The sequence below is a fragment of the Numenius arquata genome, chromosome 1 (genome assembly GCF_964106895.1).
Source record: "Numenius arquata chromosome 1, bNumArq3.hap1.1, whole genome shotgun sequence".
NCBI lineage: Eukaryota > Metazoa > Chordata > Aves > Charadriiformes > Scolopacidae > Numenius > Numenius arquata.
Genome location: NC_133576.1, coordinates 15845224 through 15867568, shown reverse-complemented (window position 1 = coordinate 15867568; position 22345 = coordinate 15845224). Strand labels below are relative to the sequence as shown.

The 22345-nt window shown below is 44.5% G+C and overlaps 1 protein-coding gene across 1 annotated transcript; it reads right to left on the bottom strand.

The window, feature by feature from the left end:
• Positions 1–203: 203 nt before the first annotated feature.
• On the bottom strand, positions 204–22285 carry CCDC191 (coiled-coil domain containing 191). The gene is made up of 16 exons (XM_074153226.1): positions 22142–22285; positions 20227–20368; positions 17141–17272; positions 16419–16597; positions 15685–15908; positions 14733–14889; positions 12648–12838; positions 11634–11883; positions 9871–10325; positions 9265–9356; positions 7328–7410; positions 5812–5913; positions 4504–4647; positions 3162–3314; positions 2629–2783; positions 204–1120 (listed from the first exon to the last, which is right to left on the bottom strand). Exons 1-16 carry the CDS (start codon positions 22283–22285, stop codon positions 988–990), a joined length of 2736 nt encoding a protein of 911 aa, XP_074009327.1. The 3' UTR covers positions 204–987.
• Positions 22286–22345: the final 60 nt, after the last annotated feature.

The window sequence follows — 22345 nt, the reverse complement described above, 5'->3', positions numbered from 1 at the left end:
CTTGTGAGGGGGATGCAATTCCAGATTCCTGCCTTATGCTGTTGCTAAGACAAGGCGTACTGTACCTTAACGGCATTACCCTGTCTGCACTGTGCTGCAGGTTACAGTTAAACAGTGAGAAGAAACTTTCATTTTAATCATGTCAGCTTTAGCTTATGTAAAAAAATACAGTCTGTCTTTTTCTTGGATTTTTGTATTTTTTTGAAGTCTTGGATCAAGTGAAAAAGCCCAAACAGACTTGCACAATACGTCCTTACAGTTAACCAGCTTGGAAAATCTTTAAATGCCAAAAAGATAGAGGCTCATAAACTTGGAATCCCCGCTTCCCACCACAGTCAAAGCACTGTGCTTGTGAGCTGGCCAGTGCTGTGAACTAGGCAGTCCCTTGAAAAAGAATCCAAGTTTTAGATTGTCCACATGCAATGCTGTGATCTGGACCGTTAGCAAATATGACATGCATAAATAGCTCTTCCCTCTCTTCCTCCCATCCAAACCTCCCTGGCGCAGTTAGCTAGAAACTGTTCTCTGGATAGCCAAGTTTGCAGTAGTGGGTAGGGGTCAGCTGACAGTCAGGTCTGTTCCCTCTCTGATCAAGCTGTGCCACCCTACAGAGTACTGGCAACAGAGAAGCACCGGGTCACTGCTTAAGGAAAAATAGGTGCAGTTCAGTTCTGTGCTTCCCGCGATGGAGGAGGGTTTGTGTCAGTGCTGCAGCTCTGCTTGTAGAAATGGTCTGGCCCCACAGAGACTTCACACAAGGAGGACCTTGTGGGGAATAATCCCCTGAAGTGCAAAGCGAAAGTGTCAGGTAAGTTTCCGTATATGCTTAGTTTACCACAGCAGTGGCCTCAGGGAGCTTCCTTTGGCTGTAAGACCCTTTGCACTGGACAGGACTTCCCCTCGAATTTGTTTCAGTCAGTAGGAAGATAGCATGGAAGAGAATCAGTCTCTTTGTCCCCTTTCCCAGTCGTCTTTGGCTTTCTTCTGTCACGTTAGGAAGTCGGGGAGAATTTCAGCTACTCTCCTGCGTAGCTGGTTTCTCCTTTCCTCTCTCTCTCTTTCCTTTTTCATCAGTAATGGGTACTGCCTCCACACCTTGAATGCATTCAGCATGAGTCTCCTTAAAGAAATCGGGGACACAAAGAACAAAGTGACGACATGCAGATGTGTGCATAACATAACAGGTAATCAAAAGATGACTTCTATTTGAGGGGGGAACTCTCCTAAAGCACTTGGGGGATTTGTCCTTTCTGCTGCTACTCAGGGCTGTGACATGTTAAAAATCTGCATGCAGACCACTCCATTAATGTGTCAGTCATCCCAGGAAAAAACAATATATTGCCCTTCTCTGTTCTTCTCCCCCAAGAATTTTGCTCCTTCCTCCAACAGGTTTTACTAGCTGGTGTTTGCTTAAGCACTCTGAAGATAAAAGATGTTTCTTGTAGAATAAACAGTCTCTGAAAACACTTTCTTCAGGAAAAATGCAGGCTTATTTGGTCCAGATCAACCACTTCGGAGCACAGGTAGCTGGGCTCCAATTCTTAGCAGATTTTAATCACCTCATCAAAGGTGCCTTGCCCTGGGTTCCCATACGGACAATAGGGAGCAACACTCCTGTCTAAAGAATAGTTTGCTATGTCAAGGCCTGAACTGCCTTTTGCTGGTCAGTGGGGCAAGAGGTAATGTGGAATGACAGGGGATTACACTCTTAATATGAGGTCATACGTAAAATGAATGCAGTCTCTTCCTGGGTCTAAATTTTCCCTAGTTCTTCCAGTTTGCTGGCTTGTTGGGTTAAATCATGCACTGTTCTGATCTTACTGACACAGCAAGCTCAAACAGGTTTACTCTACCACATAAGAGGTGAATTTAATTTAATTCCTCCTCCAAGGTGCTGCGGATCCTGTTTGGGCTATGCACAGGCGCAGCCTACTCATGACTGCATGCAGCTGGCATGCGTTCATGGGGAGAGAGATGAATATGCTTCTGCTTTCTGCTAAACTTTGACAATAGTTTTTTCTTCCTGTTAAAATGCACAGCTAATGCAGATATGGGACAGTGAGTGAACTGGGTGCGTCTGCGTCCAGCTTGTTATGATTGGTAGAACTGTCTGCTGTAGCTCTCACTGCCAAGTCAGGCTGACAATGGCATAAACGAAAAGATTCCTTAAGTAGGGTTTCTAGTTCATCAACTTTGGATTTGTGAACTAAATCATCTGCTGTGGACAAAACAATACAGTGTAATTCCTGCACAATCATTTGGCTTGCTATAATTGTACTTAAAGATTTTCCTAAGGCAGCTTTTAGCAGAAGCTGCATGGCCAGATCTGCTAATCAGCTTAGAAAGTTTCAGCTACTTATCCGCTTTCACTGTATTCTCTTTCAGCAGATTTAAAAGTCTTGTGAAGGGTACCACTAAATTTCCTTTTCCAGGCTGCATGGAAAATTCTTACCATAAACCTCTGCTGATGTCTGTGCATATCACAGAAGCAAAATACCAGCTGTAAAGAACCTGTTTCACATGTTCTTGGAGAGCAGAAAATTGACCTGTCAAAAGTAGTCCCTAAAATAATCCATAGGGTATACTAAACCTAAGTTAAAAGAACTGCTGGCAAGGGAATGCACTTACTTGTTACTATGTTCAGTAGCGATCTTCAGCTTCTCCCATAAGGTACTTTTTTCCTCCATGACCAGATCAAACCATGCCCAGAAGTACTTCCTCTTGAGGCAGGCTGCTTGAAAGGTACTCGCTCTCTCCTCCAGAGTGGAGAGATAATCCTGGTACTAGAGAAGGAGGACAAAGAAAGAAGTGAGAATGACTTCTTTCTCCCAACCCCCAGCTCAATAAGCAGAAACAGAGCAGTGCTGAGACTGTGGCACTGAAGGATAATGGGGACATGAGTGGAGGAAAATCAGCAGGGAGTAGGGGGAGAGAGTGCAAAGGTGGAAGAACAGTATGTAGGAGAATATCCTGAGTGGAGGAGAATGATGGAGAGCGGAGAGCTGAAAGGTCTCTGAAGAAGGGAATGATGTTGCTGGAACGAGGACCGTGTAACTCAGCAAAGGTTGGGCTGCAGTGTGTGAAGCGGCACTGTGGTGAGGGGAAAGCATGCCAGTAGCCAGCTTGCTTGGTATTGTTTTTCCACTGTGGTGCAGGTGAACCTTTAGCCAGTTCCTGAAGCCCTGTCTCAGCAACATATGGCAGTAGAAGTCCTCAGCCCGAGACACCTTCTCCATGAGGCTCCCCTGGGTGTGCTGGAGCCAAGTCACCAGGCATTTCCTCTGCAGGCTTAAGCAGTGGTGCCTTTGTGCCACCTGAGTAAAGACAGCAGGCATGGCAGTTACTTCAGCTAGTGACTACATCAACATAAAGCTACAGAAAACTGGGTACATTAGAAAATCATCTCAGCTTTCTGGGACCCCCAAAATGCAGATGTCTGACAGATGGAATAATTTACAGGATAGGTTGCCACCAAGAGGGGTCAGCTTAAGGAACAAGACCAGTCTATCAGGCTACCACTGCATCATTTCTAGAGAATATGCTTTTGAATTAGATGCTCAGTTTAACCTATTGCAAATGGAGCAGAGGCATGGCCTGTAACAGTTTAGTCCAACCCCGTCCATAACATTGACCAGCAGGGTGGACTTCTGGAGCAGCTGCTATCCCTCTACTTCTTCCCAGCTGAAGGCCTATGTGCATTTGGTTGAGTACTGTAAGTAGCTGTAGTTCTAGTGACTTAAATGGAAGCTTGCCAACTTAGCCCTGGGCTCTGGCTAAATCTTTGGGATATGGTTGAATGTTATTAGTCCATCCCTGATAAGACATGCCAATTCAGTCATGTACGGAAATGCTTCATTAGCAATATTCGTGTCATGCCATTTGCTATTCTGCACTGAAGGTATGGCCAGGCTAGAACAGACTGCTGGATTATCACCTGTGGTGTCCTACCTCTAGGAGTGGCCAGTACTGCACCAGCAGTGACTCCAGAGAGAGGGAAAGCCCCAGTGATGGGCTGGGGTTAACTGTACTATAACGATAGTGGCTTGGCAGTATCTTACTGATTAACTTTGCTGTGGAGCAGGAGAACTAACTGGCTCATGTCATATAACTTCAATTTATTTTTTTGGCTGTATCGTACTAAACTAACTCCCACTGTATTATTGGCATCAAATCATGTGGCAGTTAGTATTGCAGAGAAGTGGAGGTTAACGATAGATGACTTCTCATTAGATGGAAATTCATTCCTTTCTCTGTCCTTTTGGTTCCTGTTTAATCAGCTATAAATGAGGATGCCACCCTTGTGGGTTTTTGATGACCTTTCAGAATTACTGTCAGATGGGCTGATTTAAAGAACTAATATAGGGCAGGATGTGAGGGAGAATTTTTTGTTTTTCCATCTCTACCTGGCATTAAAAGCCTATTAAGGTCTTTGCTAAGTGATGCATCCATTCTTTTTACCTTCCTCCTATGGCATCAGTCCTTTCCTTTATCCTTAGCACTTACCAATAGGTTTTCCTTGGCTTGCTCCCTCAGCCTTTTCCATGGCACCATTCCCAGCTTTCTCAGCAGAACCTTCTCATAGTGATCTCTGGCCTTTCTCTGGAGCTGCTGCTCTTTCTCCAGCCTCTTCTGCTTCTCCAACTCTTTCTACGATACAAAGAGCACTAGTTTTAATTCACTCTGGATGAAGAGGATGTTAAGCAATGACAATAGATTGTCATATTGGAGCTGGAGGTCCTGACCTGGCAGGAAATAGGGATCTGCATCATCTTTAGCAGTGCAGACCAGACATGACCCCATGTACCAGAGCCTGTGGTAGAAAGCAGAGCAAACTGTCTTGAAAATCCTTATGGAAGATGATGGCATTTCTGGACATTTCCTTGGGCCATATATCAGCCTGTGGCCTTCCCTCAGCACTGCAGTTTGTGTTACTGTAGCAGACGTGTAATCTGTGGCTACCAGCAGTGACTGATGTAGCAGGAACCTCCTTTTGATGGGCCTTCATCAGTGTGGGGATGGGTGCTTTGGTGAGCTCGAGGAAGGCAGCTTTCTATGTTTATAAAACTAGATTGAAAACATGTCCAAAAATGATTCTGAGTTTACATATGGACCCTACCACTTAATCTAACCTAAATAGTAGGGGAGGGATGTGGGTATTATATAACTGTACAATATTACTTTTGACTGAGACTCAGGGATGAAGGTCAAACATCCTAAAACACCCAATCCAAGTAGAACAGTAGTTGTAGGTCAAATTCCTTAGGATTTCAAATGTGCTATTTGGGTTATTAGGACAGCTCATCTCCAAATAACAATAACGAAGCGGGGCTATTCCTAGACTAGCTCCAAGGAGAGAATGCTTCTATTCTTCAGCTGAAAAGTTGCCCTTGATATATGTCAGGGTTGTTTACTTTTAAATCATGTGTTTGTGACTGGTATCATTGTGTATGCTGGAAGGGGATACAAGTGGAAGGAGCAGCCTGAAAGTAGGCTGAATGTGCTGCCACTGTGGGGGCTTATGTGGCTATACCTCAGCAGTGAACATCCACCAGCTGAGACCTCTAGTCCTGCTGATGAGGCAGAGCCAGTATATACTTCATAGTGCATTTGGTCCACAGCCCTTCCCCTAATGTTGCCAAAAAGAGGAAGGTGGCGAGTCTATATAGTGGATGCTGTGCTGTAGAACTCTGCTCTACTAATGAAGACCTTCAGTTCATGTAACTCTGGCTGCTGACTGAGTGCTAGTGCATAATGGCTCTTCTTCCCTAATCCCTGCTAAAGTGGGGGGAAACAGGTGAGGTGTTTGGTCACCAGCTTTTGCTGCCTTCTCTCCTCCCGTCGTTTTTCCTTCTGAGCTTCCTTTTCCTCTGCCTCCTTTCGCTGTCTTTCTTCCTCTTTAGCCTTCAGCTGGGCCTTGAAATGGAGAAAATGGAGGAAGGTAAAATTTAATTTGGCACGTGACCTTTTCAGAGAACACTGACCTTTAAGATTTCCCAGTATTCCTCTAGTATTGACCAGCACCTGAAACTTCAGAAGGAAGCGGACTTTGTCACATACTAGACATGACCTGTGCTGGACAATGAACTGTGGAAGGGAGAGGAAGGAGGGACTGTTCTTTCTGCTACCTGTATATATCTTTCTACTACCTATATATCTTTCTTTGCTCTAAGTTATAGTATTTTCTCACTCTTCCTCTAAAATTTTAAACCATACACCAAGTTATTTATTGATAACCTGATTGCCGAAGTCAGTTCTGAATATCTGGGCTCTGCTCTGAAGTTTCACTTATATGCGCAAAGCAGCATTACAGGTACTCAAACATTTCTTTCTCCAAAGATCAAACAAGTTGTTTTACTGCAATACTGGTCATACTTGGCACAATATCCTTCTCTGAAAGTTTATTTACCCCACTTGCAAATCCAAATCCACTTTCATTTCACAAAGCTTTAGCTCTTAGTGTATGCATCAAAGGCCTAAAACCCACACCAATCATAATGCACGATTACTATGACGGTGCTTCCCGATCTCTATGATCGTGGCAACTGCAGATGAGGAAACCTAACCCGATGCCTGTCTGTCCCCTGTATGGTTAAAGCATTCTCTAAGGCTTGTTTCAGCCTCCTGTGTATGTGAGTGCATCTCTCTTGCTTCAGAGAAGGAAGAAATGCTAGTTGTTTTAGGACCCCAGTTCTGAACTTTCTAATCCTAATGTAACTTACTATCAATGTTTTCAGTAACACCTTAATGCTGTGAAGCTAAGAACCCTGAAGCTAAGAAGGCTCCTCTGTTGGATGTGTATCACAGAATTTGTGTATTAACTATGCAAACATTGCCAGTATCTTCTCTCTTCAGCAGAGATCTGCTAGAAGGATGCAGGATTTTTACAAGGTGAGACTGCACATCCTCAAACTGCATGAGACCAGACAGGAAAGGCAGGGGAGGGGAAACCCACCATCGCCAGGTTCAATCAAGTGGATCTCTGCATGCACTTCCACTCTTCCCATCCTTGGCAAGGACAAGTTACAGTCATGGGGTAGGTGTGAAATAAATGTTGGGGTGGTAGTAGGGGAGGCTGCTTCTGGAATTGCAAATGCATCAGCATGAAGTGTCTGCCTGTGATATGGCAGGGCTAGTGCTGTCACCGTATGTAAATGCAGCAATAACTACTTCTTTTGATATGTGCTGGACATCTGCTTTCTCACAAGCTATAAAACTCCTGTTTTGGGTAAAGGGCCTTTTCTTGGTCACTGATGCTGGTGTTCAACCAGGATTTCTTGTAACTGGAATGGTGTGAAAGAGACTTTATTTCACTTTCCGCTTTCCTTACCAATTTTTCCTCTTCTCTTCGTTGTTTGGCTTCTTCTAATTTCCTCCTCCGTTGTGCCCGCTGAGTTGCTCTCTCCTCCATAGCTACAGAAACAGAGTACATGAGGCTTAGTGGAAATGAGCTATAGGATAATGGCAGAAGTTTGGTCAGCAACGATGACCACGTTTTGCTACTGCCAGGCCCCCCATTGACCTGGCAATGCCAGCACAAAAGGACTTGCTTTTGCTGCTTCTTATGGCTGGCAGTGTCATGAACCAAGGAACCAATGAGAAGAAACTTCTTTACGGTGAGGGTGACAGAGCCCTGGAACAGGCTGCCCAGGGAGGTTGTGGAGTCCCCTTCTTTGGAGATTTTCAAGACCCGCCTGGATGCAGTCCTGAGTAACATGCTCTGACATGCTCTGGGCAATCCTGCTTCAGCAGGGGAGTTGGACAAGATGATCTTTATGGTCCCTTCCAACTCTAAAAAATTCAGTGAAATTCAGTGAAACCCATAAACGTTTATGGGATGACTCAGGACTATCCCCATTAGATTCACTCCACACTCTTTAGTTGACAGTCACAGCCATGAGGCTCAGTTATAAAAGGAGCTGTGTTTAGAGGTTTTATCCCTGTCTTCCCTGATTGAGTGCTGAGGCTCAGGGCACCTGATTTAGGAGCAATTGCTATGAGATCTCCAATAAGCTCCAATTGCTTATTTAAAGAGGAACTTCATAATGGAAAGCATCCCTGCCACAGTGACACACAAGTATATGGTCCCCCTGGTGAGAAACTACTGCTTAATGCTTCTTTTGGGAGATAAACTGCAATGCAGTGATCTTGCTGGGTATCAGTGAAAGTGCTACAGTCCTGACGTGACCACACAGAACGTGCAGTGGAGTTGAGAACCCGTGCTTGCTTCTTCTGAAGTCACAAATGAAGCACAGCCTGGAGCAATCAGTAACTGGGGGGCGTTTAAGTGTTTTGACCACAATAAGTTTCCTCAGATTCTTTTCTCCTCTCAGCTGTCCCAGGATTCTCTGCCAAGGGAGTATCATCCAGTGATAACTTACTCATTGAATTTTTTTTTGGATCTTCAAGCAAAAGCACCTGAGTGCTCTGAAAATACGCTTACAGTCTCTAAGGTGTACAGAGTTCAGGCCAATCAGGGTGAGTGATGGCTTGGACTAGGTAGCATTGGAGCTGAACACAGTCAGTTAATGAAAGGCAACTATTAATGCTCAGCTATAATGGCCAAAAAGCTCTGGTGATCCCAAAACTCTTAAAATATCCCAATGATTGTATTCCAGACAGAGGTTCACGCAGACTGTGACCACCACCCAACTGATATGGAGGAACATGACTTAGGGATATAACAGAACCTGATCTTCATTTACTGCATAAAAAGGCTGTGCTGCATGTTTAACATGTATATGCTGTTCCAGTGTGGTCAGAAGAAGGGGAGATATCTCAAAGAAGGCAGAGATCCAGAGCTCCTTCCCCAGCCTAGCTACTATTGTCTCACAAAACCTTGGGGTAGGCACTTAATTCCCTTTAAAATCTCAATACCTCTGTTAAAGTTAGATGAAAATGACTGGTCAGTTTGTTACTTGGATGCACAATGAGGGGGATAAGACTGACAGCAGAAAAACCCTGTAGAGCTTTTCTCTCTGGGTCTTGTCACACCAGAAACAATCACAAATGCTAGAAGTAACCGCTACCACAGTGTTCTAAGCATGGACTTGAGGGGCTTCCAGTGGCCCAGGTTTTGCACATGCCTGACTTGGGCATGAAAACATCTCACCCTCTCACAGCACCGGTCAGACTGGGAAAGAGAGTGCTGAGTTTTACTTGCATGTTGTCATCAACCAGCAAGGCTAAGGCAAAGAAAGAGAGAATTTCTCAGACAAGCTGTTGAGAAAAGTGGTCTGGAATGGTCTTCGCTATCTAGAACAATACCTTTCAGTATGGGATGAGCTGTCAGCTGGCTGGAGGGCCTCCTGCATGGCATCGCTGCCTTTGTGTTTTCCGGCCCATGAGAAACAGATGGACTATGAAAGGAAAGAGTAAAGAAATTCATCAATGAATGCGGTCAAATGATGTCTCACACCTACCACATACGGTTGAGAAACAGGCCTTGTAGCTTCTATTCTCCATTGTGCTGCATTTTCATTCTGAATCCATGGTACACCTCTCTTCTGCTTGAAATGGGATTAATGATGCATCCTTGCAAAGGAGTTGAGTACCCAGGGCTGCTACCTAGGAGAGATGTGACAACACTCTTTTTTCCCTAACTAAATAAATCCCTGCTGCTACTATGTGTGACACTCTGGTGTTGCTGTTTCTAAGTGGATCCTGTAAGGATCACATGATGTCAAGCCACTGCAAAAAGGGAGAAGGACAGAGAACTGTGCCTAGCCTGATACTATCCTTGAGGCTAAGTCACAGGTGAGGGAAGAGCAGATAGCGCTAGCATGACTGAAGTGTGCCTGGCAAATTCTGGCTCAACTTGAGTAGGAATGAGACATGCTGATTAATTAAGCCTGCTTTATCAAGGGCATATACCTCAAATGTGATGTATTCTTGCATCTGGATTGGTTTTCCTTCCTGGTTTGAGAAGCAGAGTTGTTCAGCTGCTGGGTTACAGCCGTAGCTTGTGCTCCCTCTTCTTTCACTCTGCTCAGCCTCTGATTTTGCTGCAGTTGAAGGATCAGCTCTTGCTGTTTCTGAAGCTGTTGCCTCTGCTCCTCAATCAGACGTTGCTGGAAGGCATGACGGTGCTCAAAACGGCTACCATAAGCAGGAGCTGTCTTCGGACCAGGTGTGTGAAACTTCTGGGGGAGAGCAGCTATTTGATTCCTGTACACAGCCTGGCCCTGGGCAGTTACGGCTGCATGTTTTAGAGTAATCTCCCAGGCAAATTTGGGTTTTCTGTAGGAATGAGGTGTGTGAGCAGTGTTCCGAAAAGAGTGGTCTCTGGTCTGGTCAGGTTTTTTCTGTATGAGGCAAGTTTCAGTTGGCTGGGGGGAGAAAGAAATGAGGAAAATTTGGCATTGATTAAAACCAAGCACTCTCTTCTGCCCTTCTGTTTCTTTAATGCAAATCTAGCGAGATGCCTGAGAAGTAGGCTAATATCAGCTATGCAATCACTATCCAGTTCCTAGCCAGGGCAGAGGGGCCCTGTTATACACAAAATGGGAGGCTGTGTGAAAAAAAATCTGTTAAAGAGCTATGTGCCATTTCACTGGGAGGAAGAAATACTGATCAGGGAAGAGCTCTATGAGGAATAACTCCTGACTACTTTGTTAGGAAGCACAGCTCAGGACAGTTCATTTCTCAGGGATTAGCACACTCCCTTTTGGACTCTGGTATCCCCAGTCAGCACTCAGATGGAAAATAAAAGAAACAGTTGTTGAAGTGATCTACACGGCTGATCTATTGGGCATCCCCTTTTCAGATAGAAGAAAAGTCTACAAGTTGGTGCTTCCTCATGCCTATTCTGCAGCTTTGATAAATATTATTATGAAGTTGGTGCACAGTGGGGAATGAGGCTGCGCCTTTTCTGATACATGGTCTTTCTCTGAAGAGGCAACAGATATAAGTTTTGCTTTCTGATTCCTAGGTCAAACCCCGAATTCAGTCCCATCCTTCCAGCCCTAATTTTACCAGTGCATCAGAAGAAAAATATGGGCCTATCAGGATGATATAAGCACTGTAGGAAATCAACTTTTGCTGACAAATGCTGCAAATGAAAAGCTTGACCTGGAATATGTGTGTGAGCTCGCATGCTGGGATTGGGACACTGCTCTGGTACAGGTTTTATAGACAGAAAGGAAAGTCTGGCTCCGATCTGACAAATGACAATTTAAGGAAGCAATCTCTGATTCTCCTCTCCTACCTCCTTGTGGTGTGCATTATTCCAAAACAGCAGTGACAACTTTTTTTCCCCCATGCTTAAAAGCCAGAGCTGCACCGGCATGACAAAATCTCTTGTCATGCAGTCAAGCATTATTCTTTTTCAGTCTAAGCAGGCATCAAAGATGTAACTAATCTCTCAGCGAAAGTGATCTGGGGGTGGGATGCTCGTTGCAACTCAGTACATGAAGGGCTGTTCTCTGACAGCATTAGAGATGATTTTAAAAACTCATCCACTGTCCTTCACATTTGCCTCTGATTTTTAAAGACTTCTCTCCTGAACAGTTGCCAACATGTATTTGAGGGTCACCCTGGGAAAGAAGCCTTCATCTGGGACAATGTACGCTATTTCAGATTGCACAAAAGAAGTACTTTGTAAAGTACTGAGACAAAACTACATGGGAAGGATTTACCTTGTCTTTCTGCAAATCTTGATGATAGTTTACTTCTGCTGTCCCAGGCTTGTTAACCTCCAGTGGCCTGTGCAGACCACCTTTCCCCTGTGACACTGCCTCCAGCAGCTGTGCCATCTTTCTCTTCGTCTCCTCCCTCTTGATCTGCTGCTCTCGCTTTTGTGTCTCTGCTTGGCTCCAGCGCTGCCAGGCCAGAAAGCAGCAGCGCAAAAGCCGTCGCTGGTTATGCTCCACAGACAATTGTGTTTTCCTGGGTGAGAAAGCACTTGTGTTGTGATAGGATTGAGGCTTCTGCCCAGGCTTGCCTGAAACAATTGCATCCAGTAACACAGTCCAGGCCATGGCACAAGGCCCCATAACTTTCCAAGTCTTTTTTGTCGCTTAACTCTGAAGGCCCTCCAAAGCTGTACAGATTTTCTCCAAGGAGGAGTGGGAGGGGAGAAATGATGCCCGTTATTTTGAATTAAGTTTCTCTAATTCACATTTTGCAATTTCCTGTGTCATCCTTGGGCTGTAGGATGGGCACAACAAGAGGTACCCTGTTCCCTTGCCAGCTGCATAGGGGGAAGCAGCAGTGCCTCACCACACAGCCTGCCAGACACCTGCAAGAGCAAAATTTTCTCTGGCTGATAGGGAATTCATCCAACAGCCTCCTTAATGAAAGGCACTGGCCAAAATGATCTCTGCTATACTACTACTGAAATAGGAAATAACTATATTAATCAGGAATAAATATGGCACCTCATAATCTCTGTGGTATGGAGCAAGCCAGGTGAGATTTCCAGGAAAGATACCTACAGAGGGAGTGAGACGCAGGCTTGTTGGAAAGTGCTAAAGCTCCTGTTCATCTGTGCCACAATGCCTCTGGCAGACTGCAGGCAATGTAGCAATTTTCTCAAAAAGCTACTATTTTCCTCATGCCGGCTAACTGGCAAGCCCCTTTGACAGTCCCCGATCACTGCACAGCCGAAGTACTGCTGCAGGAGGAGGAATTCCACAGTGTAGGATCCCTACCTGTTTTGATCTTGGAGATGAACTTCCAATTGCTGTGTCTCCTGCTCTACTTTCTGGGCCCAGGCATAGTTTCTCCAGGCTCGCAGGGCCTTCAGTTGGCATTTCCAGTCATCAAGGGCTCTGGCTTTTCCCATTTTAATTCTGTGCTCCAGAATGACTTTCAGCCAAGCAGAAAAATGTCGTTGCATGCACTGCATGGGAGAGTTTCAGAAAACCAATGAGAAAGATACAGTGTGTTACACAAATGCTGATCCTCTCCACCCTTCCCCTTATCTGACTTTCATTTTTGAGATTCTTCGGAATCCCCACTTTCAATAATTACCTTGAGGGTAAAAAAAAAAAATGCAGAGCATGTGCAAGTCTCTTACAAAAAGCAGAAAGATAACATCATGGGGGTCTATGCTTTTGAGCGGAACATATACATATATAGTTCACCAAGTGTAAAGGAATAAAATGGGTGAGGAAGAATGAATTTCTAGAGACAGGAAAGACATTTCAAAATCTAGAATATGTCTTAAGATGCTCCAGGTAAGAACACTTCTGTGGAGAACAGTTCACAAATATTTCCATGGAGCACTTTTTTTTTTTTTAACTTAGACAAAAATCAAGACACTTCCTAGTGTGAATTTATGACACGACCAAAGCTCACCCTTGTTCCAGCAGGAAGCCAAACCTTTCCCCTCTTGTGTAATTAGACTTGCTGCCTCTGGGAGTGATTTACATTGTACAGAATGGCAATTTGCTGTCTAATCTACCCCATAATTCTAGCCCTGTCACTGCAGACACCGTTCATTTTGATCCTCCAAGTGGGTCAACTCACAGGACTCAGCCGTTCCCCTTTTGTCATGATGCCTTGTTTTAATTGCATTCCTCTCACTCACTGAAATCTCCAAATGGAGGCTTATGAAAAGGACAAAATGTCAATGCATTAACTATTTCTTTCTGCTTTAGGAAAATTATCAAAGTGTCACTATTGCTTAGCTCGGCTAAGTCGTGGCTTCTCACATTATGCCAGCCCTAAATTGTACTATGGTTTCATTCAGGCTTATCTTCCTAGCTTAGATTGTGCTGGAGAGAGGCTGTGCACTGCTGAACAGCAGCCAAGCTCAAATCCAGCATATGGGCAGAAGAAGTGAGTCATCGGGAGAATCACCATAAAAGCTATGGGATTCCTCTATAAAAAAAATAAATTCTAGATGTAGATAAGTAGACATTAATGATGATTGCTGTATTAATTAAAAACATTATGTGATGGATGGCATTCCTACCTGCATTCAGTGAAATTTATTCCCTTCGCTGGGACTGCCCATATAAAATTACTCAGTACAAAAAGATTGCTCTTTAATTGCAAGTATTTGATACAACTAGATGTTTAACCCAGAACTGGCTGTGGTATCAGAATAACGAGGATAAAAGAAATAGGTTCCTACTAGGAGTTATTAAAGTCTGCATGTTTGCCTCAAAAGAGCTGTTGCAATATCACAGAATATCCTACTGCACCCAGTGGGAGTGGATCCTTGAGGAACCCATTATTGTGGATGTGCTGGCGTACTTCAGCTCTTGGAGATGCAGCTCAAAATTTATCCCAGACCTCAGCACTTCTATTGTCTCTACTGTCCCTACTCCTGCACTAGGGTCTGCAAGGTAATCTTTAAAATATCATCCCATAAGCACAATAAAAGCTTCTCAGGTCTTTTTGTGCTGCTCCCTCCCCTGCCCCCCCCCAGCTTTTACTTCCTTCCACAAGGGAAAACGAATCTTGCTCTGCTGCCTCCTCTGTACATCTGCCTATTTCTTAACTGCAGAAGCCTTTATGTTTGCAACTGTCCTGAGCACCACGTTTTTTACAATTCTAAGTGAAACCTCCTGCTTGAGACACAGACACACTGGGGATGGAGGGTCTGGATTTCTTGCTTCTAAGTCTTACAAAATACTTCTTGCCCTGCTCTTCTACTTTCCTCGTATCAGGAGGAGGCCTTGGAAGAAGTAAAAAATTCTGATAACCAGGACTTTGTACTTCAGTTTTGCAAATGGTAGCTGAGGGCAGGGAGCTCAGAGTCTCAGATAAAGAAGGGTGATGCTCACTCTCTGTTTATTGATGTGAATCCTGCGCAGCAGCTCCTGAACCCTTCTCTGTTTCTCCACTTCTTGCTCTTCCTTCTTCTGGACAAGGGGTAGTGGTGCAGTAACAGATACCTCCTGCATTGACAGCTTCTGACTCTTCTCTTGTATCTTCCCCTCCCTGGAAAGTGAACAAACATACAGATCTAATGCAATGAGGAAAGTACTGTAGCGCAGATTTCACTCACTTTTTGGCCAATCCTAAGAGAATCACCTCTACAGCTTAGAAAGTTGCTGATTATTTAACTTGGCCTTCTTAGAAAACAGTCTCTGTCATGGTTTGGGGGTCCCAGAGATTAAACAGTCTGAGCATTTTCAAAATATAGTAGGCAGAAGAAAATAGTAAGATTTCAGTAAAGCACTTGCATGAGAAGATTTAGGATCTCAGGGCTGCCTAAGTAAATAAATGGCATCCCTACAAGTCACATCTCTGTGACAATCCAAGCTCAGCAGAAGCAAAAATTATGCCTCTGCAAAATTCTCAGCCAAGAATGCTCTTTATTCTCTCATAGCAGAGGAAGTATTGTAAGTGCTAGACTTTCAACACAGAGTATTTTGTGTGTGTGTGCGTGTGTGTACTGGCTTTCATGCTGTATTAGATGCTAACAAAGCTGGATGTGGCCACAGAACTGACAGAATGCGTGGTGGTGCAAACACACTCCTACTTTGTGATTCAGTGTACATACTGGTAATGGCTATCAGGAGGGTAACACTATCTTTAGCCCATCTGCCCAGTAACGATAAACTTAGCCATTGACATTGGTAACAAAGGAATAAAAGGTTTTGGGAGAGTTCGGAGACAGAGGAGTAGCAGATCTTTCCTTTGGGACCACCACTCCTTTTATATTTACTAAAAGGAGCTGGTAAGAGAAGTGTTCTTCATGTGGTTATTTCCATGCGCCCCTCTCCCTCTTACATTCTCCATGCTTCTGCCATGGTGTGCCTCTTCTCAGCCATTTCCTTTCGCAGTTTCACCATTTCCCTCTGCATCTCCTCCTCCTCTTTCTTGGCCTTCAGGGCTTTCCTTCTGTCTTCCTCCTGTGCTTGGAGCTTGGCCTCAGACAGAATTGATTTCATCAGGAACTTTTCTTGTCTCTGAAGCTCTAATGCCTTCTGACGCCTCATTCGGTTTTCTTTTACCTGGGAAGGAGGAAATCAGCAAAAGTCAAAGCAGATGCCAAAGGCTGAAGAATTTGAGGTTCATCATACACTACTAACAGGGTGGGTCATAATCCACCTTTCACATGAAGCAAACAACTCTATCCATAGTAGGCACTGGCTGGACTGGTTCTGCTCTCCGACCAGCAAAAAACTCCATTCAAGAGAGTGAAGTTAAACCAGTACTACTTGATGGGACCAAACTCAAAACTGACTGCCACGGCAGCTTTTCCTGTCAGTCTTCACAAAGGGGGAAAACCTGAAGAGATGTAGAGAAAGTTGACTGTGCAAGCTACTGTGAATGGCTAATGTGCACGTGGAAACACAGTAAAGTTTCAGCTAAACTGTGGAAGAGTAACCTCGGGTATTTGCCTCCAAGTCAGAGATTATTGCAGGTTGGGAAAGAACACTGGGAAATTATCACTGAGCATTTACTATAATCCTATAATCCTCCATCTTATTCCTTTTAACTGTGCTGCCTTGCCTGCTCACCTGCTTGTGTCTGAGCTCCATGATTATTCGTGGATCTGCAAGTTTTTGTTTTTCCTTGATGTCTTCAAGCCTAAGGTTTTTCACTATCCCACAGCTCACAGCTTCACTCTGCAAAAGATGCTGTAGGTATTCTTGGACAGTAGAACTTTCCAATTCACGTTCCAGATAGCTGCACAAGTCTGAAATGAGGAATTCAGATTATCTCAGGCTAGTCTGAAATGAATAAACTCCTCTGTCTCAGATCACAAAGCCTAATGTAATTAAATGGATCACTTTCCCAGACTGTGAATGCATTTCTGATGAAAGCCGACACACTGACTGCACTCCATTTATCCCCAAAGAGCCTTAATCAGTCTCCCATTGAACATGCTAGAGCAGTAACAACATTTTGTCCATTTTTTACTGCCTTGCCTCTGAGCACCTCAAATGGCTGCATAAATTTGACAGGCCTTACAAATATCCATACAGAAAAGAAAAAAAAAATATTTTCTGTTACAAAGAGAAACATCAAATGTTTATGAGGTGCATTTGTGTAGCACTTTGGCAAGCTGCTGTAAGAGCTGGGGGAGAAAAACTACCACCTCTAATCTTGTTTCTACTGAGCTCACTATCATGGCCTCAAAGCAACTTTAACCTCTCAGTCTGACAAGCTATGAGGCCTGGCTCCCTTACCCAGCACATCCTCAGAAAGAAAGCCAGGAACTGCTTTGTTGTGCTCTCACCATCAAACCGCTCATACTTCAGAGGGGCTGCAGAAGGCTTTTCCAGGAGGACAGAGTCAACTTCCTCTTCTCCATCATTTATCAGCTCCACTTGCAGTTTGGACTTCATCCAGTTACTGAGAAGCTCTCGGGCTATCATGAGGAAACAGACTGATGACTTCACTTGCTTAAAAAGTATATGGGCAAGTGCAAAATAGCAAGACTCTGTCTCTGGGATAGTTATATCACATGCTGGGAAGGCTGTCTACAATAACTGAAAGCTGATCTGCAACAGAAAATGGAATAAGGCTAATAGTTCTGTTCTCATCTTCCTGATCTATAAAAGAATAGGAAGAGAAGGTCGCTAACTTTCTCCTGTCATGTATGCCACAAATGAATTCTTCTCCACCTAATTTTTCCCACAAGATTCTATGGACATTTAGATCACTCATATGATGATTATAGCATTTATCAAGGAGATAGAATTCACATGAGGTAATTCATAACTCAGATAGCTTTCATATGTTTTATGACTCCACTTGCAGACACTTAGATATTTTCCATATGTACAGCCAAGGTTGTCATATGTTAAATACAAAAAGAACCACTGTTTTAACAAATCTTTGCTTCATGTGTATAGGTTAACCTTTTCATGTACCAGGAACTTTTACAGCTCCAGGACCAACTGGTGAGTCTAGATTACAAATCTGTCAGGTTGCAACTTCACCAGGGACTACCTGTACTCAGAATTAAGACTGAAACTACAGGAACGCACCTATGATGGATTTGGTACTCTTCAGTGAGCTCAAATGAACAACTGGATATAAAGTCCTTCTATGGACTTTATTTGCGTCTCTCTCCACTCTTCTATGGAAAAACACAAAAAGTCCTTTTTCAGAGTTCCTACTCAAAAGCAAGGATAGCTAATGTGGCTGCCGCCTCAGCAAACCACCTGGCCTCACTGCATGGGTGGCCAAGTGCCCTGGGCTGAGCGACCCAGGACTAACTTCTCTTCTAATGCTGGGGAAAAATGCACATGTGGAAGACTCCAGTGTCTGAATTCATTAAAATATTTACTTTGTAGCCAGCCGGGCTGTGTGGGATTCAAGGTGTCAGTGTTTTCGAGCCTTGCCAGGTGAAGGGATGAAGAGGAGCAAGGCCTGGGCATTCGACCCACGCTGGCCAACAGGATTATTTCATGCCATCAACGTCACATTCAATATAAATTAGAAATAGCTTTCTCTCCCTTGGTGGCAGCAGTCCAGAGAAGTTCTTGCCCCGGTGCTGGACCTCTGAGGCCTTCCCTTCCTCCCGAAGCCATTGCGCTCGCAGCATCTGACATTTGTTGTCCACTGCTGGGAGTGCACAGCTTCCTACTGATGGAATTGGCTGAGTATAATTCCTGTATATCTTATATTAGTATCAGGATTAATACCGGTTCTTTGGTATTATTGTTAATTATTTAGTCTTATCCTATTAAATATATTTATAATTCAACCCTCATGTTTCCTTGTGTTCCCCAGTTCACCTTCCTAAGTGGGGAGGGGTCATCGGGTGATAGAATAATTGTCTAAACGACAATAAATTGTTATGGTTTTTTTCAAACCGTAACACCAAGCTGTTCCTGAAGCAGAACACAGGGCTGTAAACTGCAAGGCATCAGGAGCAGCCCCAAGAGAAGCTGAGCCGTCCTCAGCCACCTGTGCAGTAAGGGTGGGCAAAGAGTAGGTATCTCTGCAGCCACTGCAGTGCATGTCATTCATGGTAAAGGCACACAGCTGCTCCCAATCTATAGTTCTAACACAAAATAAATATGCTCCCATTGAGTCCTGGTATTTCTAAGGCAATAAAGCCTTTTAAAAACTTCCTTAAAAAGGGGTGGGGTTTTTTGAACATAAATCTAATGCTTATTGTCCCTCTTATCAATTTTGTTCTTTTATAATCTCTCAGACCAGCTCAGGAACAAGGATCTGATAATAGAAAGAAGAGAGAAAAGCAGCTTATCACTTGGGGAAGGGTTACTTTTTTGACTGGGAAATGTGAGCTCCTCATAACTGGAGTAAAAGAGTTCTGGCAATTCTCTTATCGATACCTTTCTTTGCAAAGTGGACTAAATGTAGTTAATACCATTGAATATTCTAATAATGGATTCCAGATAAAAGGCTTTCAGTTGAGCTAGGAGCAATCCTGAGGGATTGGCAGCTATAAAAAGGAAAAGCCTAGCAGGGAAGGACAAAAAAAAAAAAAAAGAAACATGAGGAAAGCAAGCAACTTTTCCACCAATTGCAAAGACAGCTCCTTTGGAGCCACTACGCTGTATAATGCATTCAGACAGTGCACTGTAAGCAGATAGGTGTACTCCGTGCTATTATTTGAACCCGTGATGATTACAAGTGAAAAAGCTGACTACCTGTATTGAAGTGGATGCTCCTGAGACATGTCTTCATTCCATTCTGTAAGACTCACTTTTGAGTTTTAAAAGATTAGTTAATTCAGTTTTTAAAATCCTGTCTCCTACCAGCTTTTTACACTGCAGAGGAACTTCTAGCACTGATGGGAGGTAACTTCCCTCTCTTTTGTTTTTTCAAATGCATTGCAGTTTTATTTTCAAATTTCAGTAAGTACCGGTGGCTGCAGGAATTATGAAGAGAATATTTAGTTAGCTAATTAGTGGAGAAAATTTTGCATGGGAATCAAAGCAAAACCACACAATTATTTGTAAATGTGAAAGTTACACTGAACAACTTCATTTTCACATCTAGCCTACTGTAAAAAATATGTCAGGGAATTTCATCCGGTTTCCTATAGCTTGCCAACTCGTATTTGACCATACAGTGTGTATTTAAGGGCAGTATCTCATCCTGGTCTTGACCTGAAATGTCCAGGAGAGAGAGTTTATCCTTCTCTTAGATATGCTAATCAAGATCTACCTTGAACTTCAGCAATTGATTCTTCTTATGCCTTTCTCCATTAGATAAAAGGCATCTTACAATAATCTGTTTCTTTTGGTCTCAAGCTTTGTAAAAGCCTGTTCAGACCAGAACCACAATATTGGATCAAGAAGAATTCATTTTAGGCAGCTTGTAGCAAGCAGTATTTCAGCTCACCTTCCTCATAGGCCTCATCATGATCTTGCAGCTCTTCCACGGTTTCCAAACTTGTCACAGGACCACAAGACCCCTGTCGATACCTTGACTTTTGAAGGGTAAAAGCTTCAGAGATGGCATACTCAGAGGCTTGCTCCACTCTCTTTAAATTAAAGGAATGAAAACATTTCTAAGGATTGCTAGAATAAGTTTGATTAAGGCATTACTGTGTGAAGTGCCTATATCTCTGTGCAATAATTTTTAAATTGCCTATATCCAGGTTTCTCCTCCAGAGAGTGCAAACATCGGTGGGAATGTAACACAAGACAGTATGGCTGTTGTAAGAAATAGATTTCCTTTAAACACATTTCTCTGACTGCTCTTGATTGACTGGAGAAATTGGACTTAGAAATGATTAAGTAATAAGCACTCATTTGGTAATTAGTGCCAATCACAGGGATTGGAGAACACGTTAGGAGAATGCAAACACCCAGACCCTGGGGGCTGAATGGAGACTTGCCAGGTTAGTCCTCAGCAACCACCAACTATGAAAGTTGCTATCAGCATTTTGTCATAGCCAGGTTAGCCACTGTGTGAATAGCATGAGTGATTTTCTGTCCCATATTCATCTCTCTGAGGTGTAAACAGTACTGATGTGTCACTGTGTTTTCACATGTAACACCCATACCCCAGACAGCCCACATTTCTGGAGAACTTATTCCCTTTGCAGAGAGGTCTAGGAGGCTGCATGAGGAAACAGGCACACACTCCTGCCTGCCCTAAGAAGCAGGCTGAAGGTGGGAGCAACACAATACCCAAGGAAGTAATACAAAAGGAAGTCTACCCCAGAACTCATTTTCCTTGATCATAGGTGGTTGTAGATGCAGATGGTGCTTTGGGGTAAGTCTCTTCTATTACTTGCCCACACATACAACCTGCAGTACTGCTCAGCAGCATGTTTTGTGTGACACCCCTGAGTTTTATGCATAACAACAGGGTATCTTACTCTTGAGGGAGTTACTGTATAAGTTACTTCACCCTGATCCACTGTTTCAAGTTATAGTAGTCAAACCTTGGCAGGAAATAAGATTAAAATCAATAAATAATAGTGTTTCAATCACCTCTCTCTCTTTTTTGAGCTGGAGTTTAACACAGCTGAGGTCAACCCCATTCCCTCAAGTGCAGTGTGGGCTTCCCATCTGCTGGCAAATCATAGAATGATTTAGGTTGGAAGGGACCTTAAAGATCACCTAGTTTGACCCCCCCTGCCATGGGCAGGGACACCTCCCACTAGACCAGGTTGCTCAAAGCCCCGTCCAACCTGGCCTTAAACAGTTCCAGGGACAGGGCATCCTCAGCTTCTCCGGCCAGCCTGTTCCAGTGTCTCACCACCCTCATAGTGAAAAATTTCCTCCTGATATCTAATCTAAATCTACCCTCTTCCCATTTGAAGCCATTACCCCTCGTCCTATCACTACATGCCGTTGTAAAAAGTCCCTCTCCAGCTTTCTTTTAGGAAAGATACTGGAAGGCTGCTGAAAGGTCTCCCCAGAGCCTTCTCTTCTCCAGGCTGAACAAGCCCAACTCCCTCAGGCCTGTTTTCATAGGAGAGCTGCTCTAGCCTCTTGGTCATCTTATGGCCCTCCTCTGGACCCCCTCCAACAGCTAAAGCGGCCGTTGCTGCAGCCCTCCCACAGAGGTAGGAAACCTCTTGTGCGAGCCTGACCCTGCTCTTAAAAGCAGCCGGGACCCCACGGGGCGGCGCGTGCGCGGGCAGCCCACGCGCCACCCGCCCCGCCGCCGTTGAAGCCGTTGGAGGAGTAGCGGCGGCGCGCGGCCCCTCACCCCCAGAGGGCGCGCCCTGATTGGACAGTTGCCCCGCAGGGCGCCCCCTAGCGCTCTCCGCGCCGCCCCCCGTCCCGCCGGGTCCCGTTACCTTCGGCCCGGCCCCGGCGGTGAGGCGCCGCCAGCGGTACAGCCAGGGCCCCTGCTCCGAGAAGGCCGCGGCCACGCCAGGCGGGCGCCCGCTCCTCTCCCCGGGGCCCATGGCGCACCGCGCCAGCAGTGGCGGCTTCGCCATGGCAACACCTCCTCCCCTCGGGCGGGGGGGGAGGAAGGGAGGTGTCTCCCCCGCCGGCGC

Coding starts and splice junctions, on each gene's coding strand:
- CCDC191 (XM_074153226.1), bottom strand. CDS start 22,285: ATGGCGAAGCCGCCACTGCTGGCGCGGTGCGCCATGGGCCCCGGGGAG. Junction 15,909..16,418: donor TGGAGCTCAGACACAAGCAG/GTGAGCAGGCAA, acceptor CCTCCTTCCCAG/GTAAAAGAAAACCGAATGAG. Junction 1,121..2,628: donor GCTACTGAACATAGTAACAA/GTAAGTGCATTC, acceptor GATTTCTTTAAG/GAGACTCATGCTGAATGCAT.